This window comes from Salmo salar, chromosome ssa12 (assembly GCF_905237065.1).
Source record: "Salmo salar chromosome ssa12, Ssal_v3.1, whole genome shotgun sequence".
In the NCBI taxonomy this organism is placed as follows: domain Eukaryota; kingdom Metazoa; phylum Chordata; class Actinopteri; order Salmoniformes; family Salmonidae; genus Salmo; species Salmo salar.
The window spans coordinates 77,884,669-77,901,875 of NC_059453.1; the positions used below are offsets into that span (position 1 = coordinate 77,884,669).

At 42.9% G+C, this 17,207-nt stretch overlaps 1 protein-coding gene across 2 annotated transcripts in view; it reads right to left on the bottom strand.

Annotated features, from left to right (window-relative positions):
* The window catches only part of LOC106565798 (cadherin-4-like), a 378,562-nt gene that overhangs the window by 91,823 nt on the left and 269,532 nt on the right, over positions 1 to 17,207 (bottom strand). The window contains exons 4-5 of one of the 2 annotated variants that reach the window (XM_014133344.2): positions 8,459 to 8,676; positions 1,846 to 2,028 (exon numbers count right to left, since the gene is read on the bottom strand). In XM_014133344.2, the coding sequence (XP_013988819.2) occupies positions 1,846 to 2,028; positions 8,459 to 8,676 (401 nt within the window). Of the gene's footprint in view, positions 1 to 1,845; positions 2,029 to 8,449; positions 8,677 to 17,207 lie in introns of both variants that reach the window. The other variant, XM_014133343.2, reaches the window with a different exon arrangement.

The following is a 17,207-nucleotide window of genomic DNA, read 5'->3' on the forward strand; positions in this document are numbered from 1 at the left end:
CTTATTTTGTTTTGTCGACATTTGGAAAGTTTACCGACAAATTTGCTGTCTCCATCAGGCCTGTTGTGACATTGTTAATCCGACATGTACTCTACTCTCAGAAAAAAGTTGGATGGATACCTGGTTACTGTCTGAGACTTATTCTACCCTTCTCTTCATTTGCCTGGGGTGAGTATGTATTCATGGATGCCAAGGGAAGCCAGGCTTCCCCAAAATATTGACCAAGAATAAATTCAAAAACATAAAATAGTGTATCTTCCGTCTCTGTGTTTCATAATTTTCCTTAAATTCACAAGAGGCTGAATGTATCTCAACGGAGAAAGCATTCGAGCGAGTGAAACAATGCCCAACTGTCTCTGTATGTGTAGGCCATCTATCTGATGCTGTCTGGCCCAAAAGTGTATGACATTGTTGCCACCCGTAGCATTGAGTGCAACGGAAGCCAGTGAGAATTTGGTCCTCCCTTGATAAAAAAAAAGTATAAAATAACAGCCAATCGGCGTTGAGCTAAACTGAGTGAGCTCAACTGTGAATGGTCCTTCCGCACCAAAAAAAAAAGTGTAAAGGGAAGCCAGTTTGGATTTGGCGTCACTCCTATCAAATCGCATTGAGAGCATACGTCACTGACAGAAACAACTTGAATTGTTGCATCTCGTTGTGTTGTTGTCCTCCAGTGATGAGATAGCTAGCTAAAATTGGCCCTTTCCTAAATTAACCATGGATGGAGATAGGGACTTGTGGTTTTAATTAATTCTCCGTATTGGTCAATGATTATAACGGTGATTCTGATCCAGCCATTAACTCATACATTGTGCCCCTGGCCTGAGAAGATGGAAGTTCAATATGTAGCTAGATGTAGAAGGCTAATGTTAACATGCTAACGTTGCCGATGAAAGGAAGTTAGGCTAGTGAGCAAGCATTTTAGTCAGGTAGCCTAGAACAACAAAAAATTTAAGCGTGTACTATATGTCCGTTTCGTCAACATGAAAGAGAGGAGGATGGCATTGGCGTTTCTCTACAAGTAGGGTAAGTCAACATGTTTTTTTACTTTCATGAACCTGCACGCACACACACACAAACAGAAATCAGAAACATGGACAGCCACATCATATTTAGCTGATGTTGATTGGACTAAATTGTTTTTGGTATCTTTTCGTTGTCACTGTATTAGATTAAGGATAGGTGATTTGAGGATGTTGAAATGTTGAAGTTAAAATGGTGCTGGAATAGTGGAAGCAGCCCTGTTTTCTTTGCGACTTGTAGTAACTCTCCGTGGTTGTAAATCAATAGTCGTTTAGTGATCCGGAAATTTAGGAAACATTAACTTCCTTGACCATGCTGTAGGTCATGTAGCTGTTTGTTACATGCAATATGCTTTGTGGACTTCACCGGACAGAGGTTGCTCTCCGGTTTTGTGAAGAAACAAATGTGTGGTTGAATTTATTCTGCCAATGTGTCTTCTTATTGTCTCGGCCTTAGGCCTATATATCACGGTGTCAAGGCATATGAACTAACAGGTTATTTAAAGAGTGAACAACACAATTATCACAACACATATGTTGTAATATGGCTTTTTTTTCTGGCTTCCCCAGTGATTTTACCCACGCACCGCTACTAAATGAACCTCCAACAGACGTGGGTTGTCTGGCTTGAAGATGTCTTTGGAACGTGTTTTTGGCTCAAATGAAAGTAAAAAGACAACTTCAGGTGTATGATGGGCAGTAGCAAAACAGAGCAAGATTGGGTTATTGTTATCAGAATTGATGATGAACTCATTTCTAATTTACAACAAAAAGACAACTTGGACTTAAATGGTTATTGATAAGTGTAATAACTGTCACGCACTCTGACAAGCATTTGTGGGAAGGGTCCTCTGGAGTTTTCAGGCACATTGATTGGTGGGATGACCCAGTCCCGCTTCTGTCGTCTCAGACCATTGGCAGAGGAGCTTTTTTGATGTTTCCGTGGAAACTTGATAACCCTGGGATTAGAGTCCCAGGCCCTTGCAATCATATCCTCCACTCCAATCTGAAAGGAGAAGAAATCAACACATTATTGACCTACAGCATTCCAACAATTAATTGAGAGACAACCAAACTATGAAAGTCTCACACTGAATGATGAGACATGAGAGGTCAATATAAAGGAGTAGTGTCACTGAATTGTTTGTTCATCTTCTAAAAGTGTGGAACATACAGGTGACAAATACATCATAAAGATCAAACTTGACAGATGATAAGAAACAGAATAAAACTAATGTTTCTTTCAGTTAATTTTCAAAAATTCAAATATAATCCACACTTTCCAGCCATCACCTTTCATGTACTTCGCAAATCACCTAAAAGGACCAAGCCTTGGCAGACATTCCAGGCATTAGTCTTGCAGTCAGGTTACCAATGACCTATGAACAGTCCTCAGAGGTTGACTTCTATGTCTTTATCCAGCAAAAAGCCTTCTGACAGAGTCACAGAGCTGTGCTGCTCCGTGTGATGCAATCTGTGACATATCCCACTCCAAATGAAAAGGGATTGATGAAATATCACTTCAATAACAGCGAGATCAGAATGTTAGGACCAACAGTGATCCTGCAGTGTGTGATATAATAGCTGATTCACTGGTCTTATAAGCAAAGACTAGTTTCCAAGAACATGTAAGGGGAATATACTGCTAGACAAAAGGGGAGGTGAATAAAATACAAAAACTGAAAACATAAAACTGTTTTTCATTACAGTTTTACACCTTGCCTTCTTTCCCTAATCTTAATCCTTCATTAGACTTTTCAATTTTTTCTTAAGTGTTTTATCCCCTCATGTTAATCAAAGGTGCACTTCACACTGGTGTAAACTCATTGTAAATCTGGCCCTATGTGTTTGAGAAGGTGTACTGTGTATACATTGGCAGAGCTATGTGACATGTATATATGGTATCTACAGTATCTAGTGAGGGTTGTTGTGTCCTCATGCCTGATATGGTGTTTGTGTAATCCAGTGATCCTGCTGTTTCTCCTGCTCCCCACTCACAGAGACATGCATGCTGCTGTGACTTGAAGCCAAGTGGAAATCCTTCTGTAAAATCTGCTCAGAGGACACACATGAACCCTTGCAAAGCATGAAGGCGCACGCGCACACACACACACACACACACACACACACACACACACACACACACACACACACACACACACACACACACACACACACACACACCAAACACTGGCAGGCAGGTCAGCCTGTCAATACACATGCAGTTTGTCAGACAGAGAGACAGATGCAAGCTAAACCAGAGCAAACATACTGTATTTTTCCCCCTTTTGTTTTAATTCTTCACGGCTTAGTGGATTTGACTACAGGGCTTACAGCAGGCCTCCTGATAGCAGCAGGTAGCCAGACAGGAGAGAGGAGAGAGAGGAGAGAGGGGGAAGGACCAGATGTGGTGCCCTGATAAGATAACTCTAGCTTCAGCTCCACTCAACCACAACACTCCCAGTTACCAGCATAGGGGCAGTGGGGCGAGATGGGAGTATGCCAGTCCTTTCATGGGTGGTAGGTGGAATTAGTGTGTGTGTGTGTGTGTGTGTGTGTGTGTGTGTGTGTGTGTGTGTGTGTGTGTGTGTGTGTGTGTGTGTGTGTGTGTGTTGGTGTTTCACATAGACAAAGAGAAGGAGAAAGGGGGAAGAAATGACAGATAAAATGCCAAAGTGAGATCCTAGAATATATTTATAGAAGGCAGAGAGGGTGGAGTAGCTGGAGAAAAAGTCTATATGGAAACATGCTGATAGGTGAGGATGAGTGAGGATGGTACCCATGATGCTCCAAGGCTTCCCTGTCTCTGCATAGACCCCTGCTGTTTCTACCCCATGTGTTCACTCCCTGTCCATATCGGCAGCCCCAGCTATCTGTTGAATAACACACACAGCGCTGCTGCTCTCCATCATTATCAGCGCCTCAGCCTGCTGGGGAAAGCGGAAACATCAAGACAGCTGATAATGTGGTCGATGCATCCGATCGGAGTTGCATTGGCAAACTCCCACATTCCTCCAAACACAGTGCCAGGCAGACACAACACAGCAGAGAGGACCTCTTTATTCAGAGTCTGTCTATGGATGATACCACTGCAGCAGGGCCACGTTGCTCACACTCCAAACAGCATGGCAAATGACAGCCCTGTGAAGCTGGCACGATGACAAACATCATCATAATTACAAAGGAAAAAGAGGAAACTGGAACAGGCCTTTTCTGCTGTGAGAAAGGTATGTTGGGGATAATAATAATAGTTTGGTAGGTGCTTAAATTTGTCCTATTTCACAAATGTGTATTAATATGCATGTGTGAATTTGAAATGTTTTTTTTTGCATATCCCAACTCTTCCTGAGACCCTCAGAGAGTGGGGTCACAGCCAGGGTCTGCCATGATCAACAGTGACCCTGTAGCAATTATGGTTAAGTGCCTTGCTCAAGGGTACATCAACAGATTTTTCACCTTTTCTGCTCAGGGATTTGAACAAACAACTTCACGGTTACTGCCCCACTGCTCTAACCACTAGGCTACCTGTGTGTATGCATGCATGCATGTGTATGTGTGTGTGAGTGTCAATGTGTGTGTGCAAGCAGGAATCAGTGAGTGTGAAATCAGTCCCAGAACTGCCCGGAGCTCCCCAGGCCCAGAGCTAGAGGGCAGGCCAGATGGCTGCTCTCGCCTCCTAGACAGGCTGCATGTCACTGGGGCATCAGTCAGCCCCGCAGCCCTGGAGCTGACATCTGGAGGTTATCGTTCTGAAGAGCAGAAGGCAACACTAAACAGGGACTTTCAATTACACAATATCAAGTATGTGCTAGTTTCCCATCCTCCATTTCACTGTTGATCTCAAGACATGTAATTTTGTGTTTTCTATTTTTCCATTAGCCTTCCACACTGATTATTATTGATGAGAGCTGATCAGAGTGGTGATCTGTGGTGAACAGGATGTGAGGGTAGGAAAATCAAGAGAAGAGAAGTATCTCAAATTTCACATCTTACTGAATCAAGTACATTTTAGGAAGCTGCTATGACTATTGATGCATTCCTCTTATGGATGTAGAACTGGGCTGCAATCACAGCATAGACTAGCCATCATGACCTCACTGCCATATCCTCTACTGCCTCCTGACGGACCAGTTAGACTCTAGGTTCTAAACTCCTCCGCACTATGGCTTTTTGCTCTAATCTAACACAAACAGTTAGTCTGGGGAAGAGGGAAATGAATGCAAATCAAATAAGTGCTAACACTTTTTGGATCATCAGGCTCCCAGAGTACTGGTGCATAACTGCATGAAAAGGCAGGCCAGAGCAACATGAAATCAGGTGGGGGTATATGCATATTGAGTCAGTAGACTGGCACCATAGTGTGAGTACTGTACATAACCTGCATTGAGGGACTTCACAGCCAGAATGACACTACTAACACCTCAGACTTAAACAGGAGGCAGCCAAACTATGATCATATTCAAATATATAAATGTACATCCAATACAAATAGATAAGCACTATGCACAGTTCATCTAGGAAGAGGTAAATCGAGCCAACAATTAATAGAACATAATAATCGAGGAGTCCATTGAGTCCCTGTACACGTCTGCTCTGAAACTTAATACATGCACTTACCTCGTAATGGCGCTGTCTGTCTTTTAATCACCTAATATCTGTAGGATGGTTTAGCAACGTTTAAATTGTATTGTTGTGATGACATGTTTCGGTGTGTAGTGGTCATAGGTAACCTGATTATTTTCCCCTCTCCCTTTCAGCACTATTGACACAGAGTAGCCAAAATGACACAGCAACTCTGTCACAGCATTTCACACATTTCAATGTCTGTGTGTCTTCACAACATTTCTGTGTTGCAGTTAATACTTTGATGGTAAAAGATATAAGATGTTGCACACCCATCCAAAAATGTTTTATAGAGGTGCTGACTAACGAAGAGTAAACTATTAAAAAGATAGAAAGAAAGTCACACAGTCTAATTATGCTCCCAAACATTTAATGGTTTGTAATATAGTTGCTATACCCATTAACTGTTTGGGAGCATAATTAGAGTGTGTGACTTTCTTTCTTTCTATATATAGTCAATACTTTTATAACATCAATATACTTCTCACTGAGTAGTTTCTATTGCTGAATCTGGGAATAAGCATTTCTTTATTCAAGGCATTACCCTACAGTTGTTGTTTTTTAAAGCACCTGGGGTAGTGTCGCCAAAAAACATTTCCACTGCATTTCAGCCCTGCCACAAAAGGACCAGCTGACATAATGTCAGTGGTTCTCTCGTTAACACAGGTGTGAGTGTTGACGAGGACAAGGCTAGAGATCACTCTGTCATGCTGATTGAGTTCAAATAAGACTGGAAGCTTCAAAAGGAGGGTGGTACTTGGAATCATTGTTCTTCCTCTGTCAATTATGGTTACCTGCAAGGAAACACGTGCCGTCATTATTGCTTGCACAAAAAGGGCTTCACAGGCAAGGATATTGCTGCCAGTAAGATTGCACCTAAATCAACCATTTATCGGATCATCAAGAACTTCAAGGAGAGCGGTTCAATTGCTGTGAAGAAGGCTTCAGGGCGCCCAAGAAAGTCCAGCAAGCGCCAGGACCATCTCCTAAAGTTGATTCAGCTGCGGGATCGGGGGACCACCAGTACAGAGCTTGCTCAGGAATGGCAGCAGGCAGGTGTGAGTGCATCTGCACGCACAGTGAGGCGAAGACTTTAGGAGGATGGCCTGGTGTCAAGAAGGGCAGCAAAGAAGCCACTTCTCTCTAGGAAAAACGTCAGGGACAGACTGATATTCTGCAAAAGGTACAGGGATTGGACTGCGGAGGACTGGGGTAAAGTCATTTTCTCTGATGAATCCCCTTTCCGATTGTTTGGGGCATCCGGAAAAAAGCTTGTCCAGAGAAGAAAAGGTGAGCGCTACCATCAGTCCTGTGTCATGCCAACAGTAAAGCATCCTGAGACCATTCATGTGTGGGGTTGCTTCTCAGCCAAGGGAGTGGGCTCACTCACAATTTTGCCTAAGAACACAGCCATGAATAAAGAATGGTACCAACACATCCTCCGAGAACAACTTCTCCCAACCATCCAGGAACAGTTTGGTGACGAACAATTCCTTTTCCAGCATGATGGAGAACCTTGCCATAAGGCAAAAGTGATAACTAAGTGGCTCGGGGAACAAAACCGATATTTTGGGTCCATGGCCAGGAAACTCCCCAGACCTTAATCCCATTGAGAAATGGTGGTCAATCCTTAAGAGGCGGGTGGACAAACAAAACCCCACAAATTCGGACAAACTCCAAGCATTAATTATGCAAGAATTGGCTGCCATCAGTCAGGATGTGGCCCAGAAGTTAATTGACAGCATGCCAGGGAGGATTGCAGAGGTCTTGAAAAAGAAGGGTCAACACTGCAAATATTGACTCTTTGCATCAACTTCATGTAATTGTCAATAAAAGCCTTTGACACTTATGAAATGCTTGTAATTATACTTCAGTATTCCATAGTAACATCTGACAAAAATATCTAAAGACACTGAAGCAGCAAACTTTGTGAAAATTAATATTCGTGTCATCCCCAAAACTTTTGGCCACGACTGTACATTTAATTTTAATGAAACAATTCAATTTACTTTTGACAACTTTTCTACAGGGCATAAGAGCAATTTTCAGTTCGGAATCACCTGCTGACCGAAATTACACACCGCTGCCTGTTTGTATCAGAAAGAAAAGTGTCTGGAAGGTACCTAGTTGTAAGGGCTTGCAACAAAAATTGATCAATTTAAAACATGTTACTGGTTTTCAAATGTTCCTTCAATTACTATAACATTTCTTGTTCTATTATCAAATCTCTCTGTTGCTCTCTTAATGTGGGAACATATTTCCATAGTGCTGCTACAATGTCACCTGGCTCCCCCATGCCTCCCTCCGACAGACTGGAACATTAGCTTAATCAATGTCAATTATTTCATGCCCTTCATTATTGTGCTGTGAGGAGTTGGCAGAATTTTAATCCCAGCTCTGCAACTGCTTTACACAATTCTTGGACGTTTTCTATGATTAAAAACATGACCTGCAGTAAGCATTAAGCCTCAGGCTATTCAATATCTTATATTTGGAAAAGCAAATAATACAGTACGTTGTTCCCTGAGAAATTCCTGTTAATGATATTGAAAAGCAGAACCTGAAATAATGTGGTTTTATATCATGTACTTGAGGATCATTGAAAACTGATCTTACCTGAGAGGCAGTTAGAGGTTTTGAAGTGTATAAATATGTGTTTCCATGTAAATGTACAACTGAGTCAACTGAGTCTGTCAACTGAGTCTGACAGTAGCAGGGGTGTGTCGGTGTGTATACCTGAGGCAAACTTTAGGTATGTGTCTGTTTAACTGCAGTGTAAATGATAGCAGTGTATATATGTTTACCTGACTCACAGGGACAGAGGGTTGGTGTCCAACCAAGGCCAGCTTGACCGTGGTCTCCCAGATGTGAGGGTCATGACCTCCGCGGGCGGTCACCATGAACTGGATCGGTTCTGACAGGTTGGCCACTTCCTGCTCCGCGTACACCGAGCCGTCAGGGCGCACACTGAAGTTAGGGTCACTGCTCTCGAAGCCCACCTCTTTACTGTGCTGGCAGTCCTCAAACTTCACTAGAGAGAGGGGGGGGGGGGGGACACACACAGTGGTAAGATTTAGGGGATAAGGTGACACATCTGGTGACATGTAACTGTTGTGAAATACTAGCATAGCTTTTCCACCTTCCTGAAGTAATATCTCTCCTCATCCTGTCTTCAGAGGTGAAGACAGCTTTGACTCTCCACTGAAACCAAAATAGATGCAAGAAAGACATCTGTATTTCCTTGCATTTTCAAGGGGAGGTGGGGCTACATGGAAGCTATGTCACATTAATGCATTAGACTGTGAAGCTCTTTATCGTTCTCAATCAAGTTTCCCCTTCAACATGATGCCACAAAACACAGAACACAATCTTAAATGACATTTCGGGTCTTCCGCCTGAATGGAGAATGAGAGAATGAGAGAGCATTGTGAGGAACTTCCTCATCACACACTTTCCTTCCTTCCCCCTCCAGAGGCCTAGGTGTATGAGGAGGAGGGTAGCATTGTGGGTGTCTGTGGTCTTTCCGCCTCACAGACGAGATGTGGGTTTGAAGGCGATCACGCACCCTTCATGATCAGAGCTGACAGGCAGAGAGAGAGAGAGAGAGAGAGAGAGAGAGAGAGAGAGAGAGAGAGAGAGAGAGAGAGAGAGAGAGAGAGAGAGAGAGAGAGAGAGAGAGAGAGAGAGAGAGAGAGAGAGAGGTGGGGAGCCTGGGATGATTACTCACAACCAGTCAGTATTGATCAGATGCTGCACAGGTACTCTACATCTCGACAGACATAGGAACCCACAACCCAATTCATAAGTGCTCAGGAATTCTACATCATTCACTCAAACATCAGTATTTTCTCTGTGTAAAGTCAGATTGCCTGTCAGTCTCCAATCTCTTTTCAGATTATTGGGGATTTTCATTCTCCTCAATGGGTGGGGAGAGAAATGGTGTGGATCACTTTGATATGGATGCTGCAATGACAGATGACATCAAGCTGCCATCTCAACCAATATGAAATCTGAGGGGAAATCCAAAGCTGTGCAGACTGAATGTTCAATACAAATACCTTATCTTTACATTCCGAGTAATAATTAAAGCTTTTATATGATTTGAAACAGTACTTTCAATTTAGATTGAAGAATTTCAGCCACAACAATTTGACATCAATGTCAAGTCCTTTTACTTTCAACATCTTGTTGCTGCCAAGTCACGAGAACTACCCCAATTGCTAGTTACAGTCATATCCCATCGCTGCAACTCCCGTACGGACTCGGGGGAGGTCCTCCGAAACACAACCCAGCCACGCCGCACAGCTTCTTGACACAATGCCCGCTTAACCCAGAAGCACCAATGTGTCAGAGGAAACACCATACACCTGGTGACCATGTCAGCATGCATTACACCCAGCCCACCACAGGAGTCGCTAGTGCACGATGGGAACAAGAACATCCCTGCTGGCCAAACCCTTCCCTAACCCGGACAACGCTGGGCCAATTGTGCACCGCCCCATTGGTCTCCCGGTCACGGCCGGTTGCGACAGACCCTGGACTCAAACCAGGATCTCTAGTGGCACAGCTAGCACTGTGATGCAGTGCCTTAGACCACTGCGCCACTCGGGAGGCCATGTGTTGAAACATTCTGCCATCACCAAGTGTCCCATCAGTCAGGTGTTAAAGTAGAAACAGTGAGTCATGTAGGCAGTGGCTTGTCAGAGATGGAGGGTATGCAAACATTCTCTCATGTGGCTGTACCACTGATGAACATCTAGGCATCATTATTTAGCTGATGTAGCCATTACCTGAGGGATGCTTCCAGAGCACAGACCAGTGTGGTGGTTAATTTCTTTACTATCAAATGAGGAGACACAAACTTATCACACAAGTCAGAGTTGTAATTAAACTAAATCTTTAATCACTTAGTAATAAGGGAGCAGGTCAATACAACGCACACATATAAAGTGAATCGATTGAGTGCTCTACGATAATGATGGCTGGTTATGGCTTCACGCTCAGATAATTCGCTGAGAGCCCCGAGACAAAGGTCTTTTATAGCCAAGATACACCCCTTCCAACCTACATGACGATCAACAGATATACAGAATGGGTCACAAGGTTAAGATTTGTATGAAATATACCTATAATACATAGCAGACAGTATCTGCTGTGTCAACAGTTTTCATTGTATAGACCAGTGTCTGGCCCTCCAACTCCAAAGTGGAACCATCTCTCCCTGCTACGGTATAGAACAGAAACATTAACTCATTCTCTGGAATGCTCTTTAGGTTTTATCACCCAAAAGACATCATAATTCTCCTGTCAGTGTTATTTCCCACAGGCCCATCCTCAGTAGAACACACACACAATAGTTAAGAATACTCTATTCTGTTGCATAAAACAACCATTTGATGCAATAAAAGTATTATAACATGATCTTGCAATTTTTCCACCATACACGTTTAGTGGAGCTCAGAGAGAGGTGAGAAGCAGAACCCAGGGCTGATTGGTAGAGGGCCAGAGAGGGATGGGGTGCAGCACCCAGGCCTGTTCAGTGAATTTGTGAATTTTTATTAGGATCCCCATTAGCTAACGCCGTAGCGTTAGCTAATCTTCCTGAGGTCCAACACCAATTAATAAGACATTACAAACAATGACAAATTAAGACTTTACAAACATTTAACAAGCAGACTACTGTGAGAATGCTATTCATTGACTACAGCTCAGCATTCAACACCATAGTGCCCTCAAAGCTCATCACTAAGCTAAGGACCCTGGGACTAAACACCTCCCTCTGCAACTGGATCCTGGACTTCCTGACGGGCCGCCCCCAGGAGGTAAATGTAGGTAACAACACATCCGCCACGCTAATCCTCAACACGGTGGCCCCTCAGGGGTGTGTGCTCAGTCCCCTCCTGTACTCCCTGTTCACTCATGACTGCATGGCCAGGCACGACTCCAACACCATAATCAAGTTTGCCGATGACACAGCCTATAGGGAGGAGGTCAGAGACCTGGCCGTGTGGTGCCAGGACAACAACCTCTCCCTCAACGTGATCAACACAAAGGACATGATTGTGGACTACAAGAAAAGGAGGACCGAGCACGACCCCATTCTCATCAACAGGGCTGCAGTGGAACAGGTTGAGAGCTTCAAGTTCCTTGGTGTCCACATCACCAACAAACTATCATGGTCCAAACATACTAAGACAGTCGTGAAGAGGTCACGACAAAGCCTATTCCCCCTCAGGAGACTGAAAAGATTTGACATGGGTCCTCAGATCCTCAAAAGTTTATATAGCTGCACCATCGAGAGCATCCTGACTGGTTGCATCACTGCCTGGTATGGCAACTGCTTGGCCTCCGACCACAAGGCACTACAGAGGGTAGTGCATATGGCCCAGTACATCACTGGGGCCAAGCTTCCTGCCATCCAGGACCTCGATACCAGGTGGTGTCAGAGGAAGGCCCTAAAAATTGTCAAAGACTCCAGCCACCCTAGTCATGGACTGTTCTCTCTGCTATTACATGGCAAGCGGTACCGGCGCACCAAGTCTAGGTCCAAAAGGCTTCTTAACAGCTTCTACCCCCAAAGTCATAAGACTCCTGAACAGGTAATCAATGGGCTACCCAGACCACTCTTTTAATCTGCTTCTACTCTCTGTTATTATCGTAACTTTAATAACTCTACCTACATGTACATATTACCTCAATTACCTCAACTAACCTGTGCCTCCACACATTGACTCTGTACCGGTACCCCATGTATATAGCCTCACTATTGTTATTTTACTGCTGCTCTTTAATTATTTGTTATTTTTATTTTCTATTTTTTCTTATATATTTTTAACTTTTTTTTCTTAAAACTTCATAAAGCATTGTTGGTGAAGGGATTGTAAATAAGCATTTCACTGTAAGGTTGTATTCGGCGCATGTGACAAATACAATTTGATTTGATTTAGACAATACAGACAATTAAAATACCTGACAGGAAACACATTTAACATTCAGTTGATGCTTTCTATTTCCTGTCCAGTCATATGGTCTATCGCAATAGATGTTCTTTTGTTTTTACCTTAAAGGTGGATTTACTTGTTGCCTGAGAAATATGGATTGGTAATGAGTTTATAATTTTTTTTCTTTTACTTTTCTTTAACTTGGCAAGTCAGTTAAGAACAAATTCTTATTTAAAATGACAGCTTACCCCGGCACCCTATGGGACTCCCAATCACAGCCGGGTGTGATACAGCCTGGATTCGAAACAGGGACTGTGGTGACGCCTCTTGCCCTGAGATGCAGTGCATTAGACCACTGCGCCACTCAGGACCCTGAAAAATTCTGCTATGGCTCTATATAAAACTGTAGATTTAAAGAAATTTGTCTTTGGCTTGGGTTGTCTTCGATGCCCTGAATTTACCTGTCTTGTTTGGTGGTTATGCGTGTTGCTAGTATGCACGTGTTGTTAGTAGTGGAGCCTAGAAAAGGATTGGGAGCAGAATCCAGGCCTGTTTAGTAGAGCCCAGAGAGGGATGGGGAGCAGAACCCAGGCCTGTTTAGTGGAGCCCAGAGAGGGATGGGGAGCAGAACCCAGGCGTGTTTAGTGGAGCCCAGAGAGGGATGGGGAGCAGAACCCAGGCGTGTTTAGTGGAGCCCAGAGAGGGATGGGGAGCAGAACCCAGGCGTGTTTAGTGGAGCCCAGAGAGGAATGGGGAGCAGAATCCAGGCCTATTTAGTGGAGGCCAGAGAGGGTTGGGGAGCAGAATCCAGGCGTGTTTAGTGGAGACCAGAGAGGGATGGGGAGTAGAATCCAGGTCTGTTTAGTAGAGCCCAGGGAGGGATTATAAGTGAGCTGAGAAACTGGGTCTCACAGCAGCACTCATCATATGGTATGACTAGGGCTGTGGCGGTCACAAAAGTTTGTCAGCCAGTGATTGTCAAGAAAATAACTGTTGGTCTCACGGTAATTAACCGTTCATTAACATAAACACATTTAGCATCTCCTGGCTTCCACAAACTGATGCAGACCTTTGGAACATCTACATTTAAGTTTAAACATCTAAGTTTAATAAATCCATGTAATATAGCCTGCACCATGGTTCCCCAACTGCCGGTTTTATTTGCCCTCACAAGTGTAAAAAAATATTGAAATAAAACAAATTACAATATTATTGTTTATTATTGTTGGACATAAAATACTGTAAAAACACCTAGAGAAGTTATTTTAATTGTTCCCAAGAATTACCGCGCATAAGGTTTATACAAATGTAAGCAAGGTTTGAAATTCCTATATTGTAGGCAAATATTATATATGTTTGGGATTCTTGCGGTCAATGTGCAATCAAATGATTTGTAATTATGTTCCAGCCCCCTGACAATCCGCTCAAGAAAAAAAAAAAAAAATCGGCCTGTATGATGAAATCTGGCCTACACCTTCACAATAAATCCATTATTTATTTTAGACAGGTATAAAGGATGATATGAAAATGTAGTCTATTTCAGAAGAACAGAATAGCATACTCTGAGTTGTCCTTATGTTAGGTCCTGATCTGGCTATACCAAATGGCTGTGGGCTACACTAGTTAATTTAGCACACAAGATTTGTTTAGAATTCCATGGCATTCTTTTATATAATTTTATAGTATGTAGAATTCAACTTAACAAAGCTGAATAAAATAAAAATAATATTTTCTCCAACCGTTTTGAGGGAGTGCGCATATGTGGCTATCCTGTGTTGAGCGGTTAATAAAGAAATAGGTACTCCTATATGCTTAATTTAGAGTTAGTAATGTAACTTTAGCTGTTCTACAAATGTTGGGCTAAATGTTTTGACTTTTAATACATTGTAAGGCTGCGCGATGAGACTCTAATCAAAAAAGTTGCTTGAAAGGCATGAGTTCTGCTTTGTTTTTTTGCACAGGCTGTACACACCTCATCAGTCTCTCATTCACAATTTGACAAGCACTTGATAATGCCTCGAATTTCACGGCGGCATCCCCTTTGTGTGGCCGTAATGCTCCCTAAACAAATCCATGCCTTTTGTGGCCAGTGGCCATTGCGCCCTTGGCCAGGAGTGGTGCGTTGTGCCCTGTGTGCTCCGAAGCATCTCTCATTCACATGGCTCTCCATCACGTGATCAGGTCTTTCTCACAGGCTACAAGTGAACTCAGACACATTGGGGACGCCACTGCGCATGTCGTTATCCAATTACGAGGTGCATATTGAAGATATTGGAAGAATTGTCCACATTTACTTTTCGTCAGCCAACAAGATGAGTAGGTATAATGAACAGCAAAATCACTGGCCTATGTCAGGGGTTCTTAAACTTTTTCAGCCTGAGACCCAAATGAGAAATGTGTTTTCCTGGGACCCACGCTTAGGAAAATATGCAACTATACGTAAATATCGGTACGTTTCATTGCCCTTATGCCTAAAAAAAATGCAATATAGACAAAAATAAATAACAATGAAATGCCCATAAATATCTTTTGCTTATTTTTCACCATTAAAAACACTCTCACATACCTGTCTCACCTTATCGCCTCTAAAATGTAAATGAAACCCTATAAAGAGTTTATATAATGCGTCATTACATACCTATTTGAAGGTTTGTGTCGAATTTGAATCAGGTTTTTAGGGCGGTGCTAAAGTGATCTTCAGAAGTAAACAGTGGCTTTTAAGTCATGATAGCTTACAGTGATGATGCAAAAAATTACTAGGTATTCCCCCTTACCCTGTCCCTGTCCATTTCTTGTTTTTAAACGGTGAGAGAAGTGCTACACCTGGTGGAGAGATGCTGTAAGACAGAATTAGTTGCTTTATGAGTGCTGTACGTTACACCATGACACGTCACGATGTAACGTACAGCGTCGGAGGGATCAGTTTTCAACTTTTCTCCAATACTATAGAGCCATCACCATGTCAATAAATGCTTGAATAGAAACGTAGTTCACACCGCAGATTTTGATTGCAACACAGTCGCTACAGTCCCATTAGTTTTCTTTGCAGCCTCGTTTGAATGTCGCGGTTGCGCACATTTGTACAGAATGGGGTTAGCGTACGTTACAGTAGTGCCTGGATGTTTGGTCAGGACGTGTCGTTTTATTCATTTGTTCGTTTTTAGAGACTCATTACTAAGCCCTTCCCCACACAAAACACATCGTGGGCGCTCCTCGTTATTTCTCTAAGTTTGTATGAAAGAGACAAAAAGTTAACACTGTATTTGCGTTTCATGACGATTGAGCTCAGTCAGAACTTGTGGCTAGCATGAGTCCATTTCATGCGGTGAGGAATAACAAGTCAGTGGCTTGAACCACAGCGCTGCAGCGTGTGGGTCGCGGAGTGATCTTCAAGAAAACTGCAGAAAAAAGATCCGGTAGACCGCAAAGCACACGGGCATCTTCCACTTCCTCTCCCACTCGCGCAGCTGCCAAACTAGAGCAGAGACTGCTGCTTAAGCAGAGAGCGCAGTTGCACTTGGCCAAATCAATTCCAGTAATTAATGAAATAATTATACATTTACATTGTGACCTACCATTAACAGGTCCACGACCAATACTTTAAGAAATACTGGTGAAAATGATCTTCCCCAAACTTGAAACTGCACATGCTGCTTATGTATGCGAGTTAGTCTCTACACCCCTTGTAAAACGGATTAATATGCTTAATTTCAAGAAGTTATTTGGCCACTTTAGTTGTGATACAAACCTTATCAAAACATATAGGCCTATGGGCTAGGCTACATAAGGTATGTGACTATTGATTTTAAAAAATCTGCAAAAAAAAGGCGGTATAGGCTAATATTGTCACCCATTAATCTTGTCTTTACATATACTAAATAATATATGTGTGAAATTTGTTTTGATATAGAATGGACCATTATCATGCACCTGTCTTGAAACAGGGGCAGCGGGAAAAAAATCTATGCACTTAAATAGCGAATGGAGGACGCTTTTCCCATGGTTCATTTTCATGCCAGCCAGGTAGGCTGTACTCCTGTTGTAAAGATAAGCAATGTGCTTAATATTAGGAAAGTTTAGAAATAAATATAGTAGGAATAGCCTATAGAAAGCTGATGGGCTCCTCCTCTTTTTAATAAAGGCCATCACTCTGTTTTCTTGCGCAATTGCATAGCCTATAGAAATGTTGCGCAACATGAGGTCATGGGCTCTCATGAGGTGTTTGATTAGATTTTCGATTACATTTACATTGATGTCAGAGTGATTAGCGGGACAATAGAGTGCTGAGTACCAGGCAGTTAGCAAGTTTGGTAGGCTACTAATGGCCATCAGCAGCATCAGAGCTTGGAGAACGCGTGGCGATAATACGGTCACCGCAACAGCCCTAGGTATGACCAATCTGTAGCACTTTGTCTGAGGTGTGAATGCTGCTAAAGCAACTAATGAAACACCCACAGAAAATACTTTTACACACACACACACACACACACATACACACACACACACACACACACACACACACACACACACACACACACACACACACACACACACACACACACACACACACACACACACACACACACACACACACACACACACACACACACACACACACAGC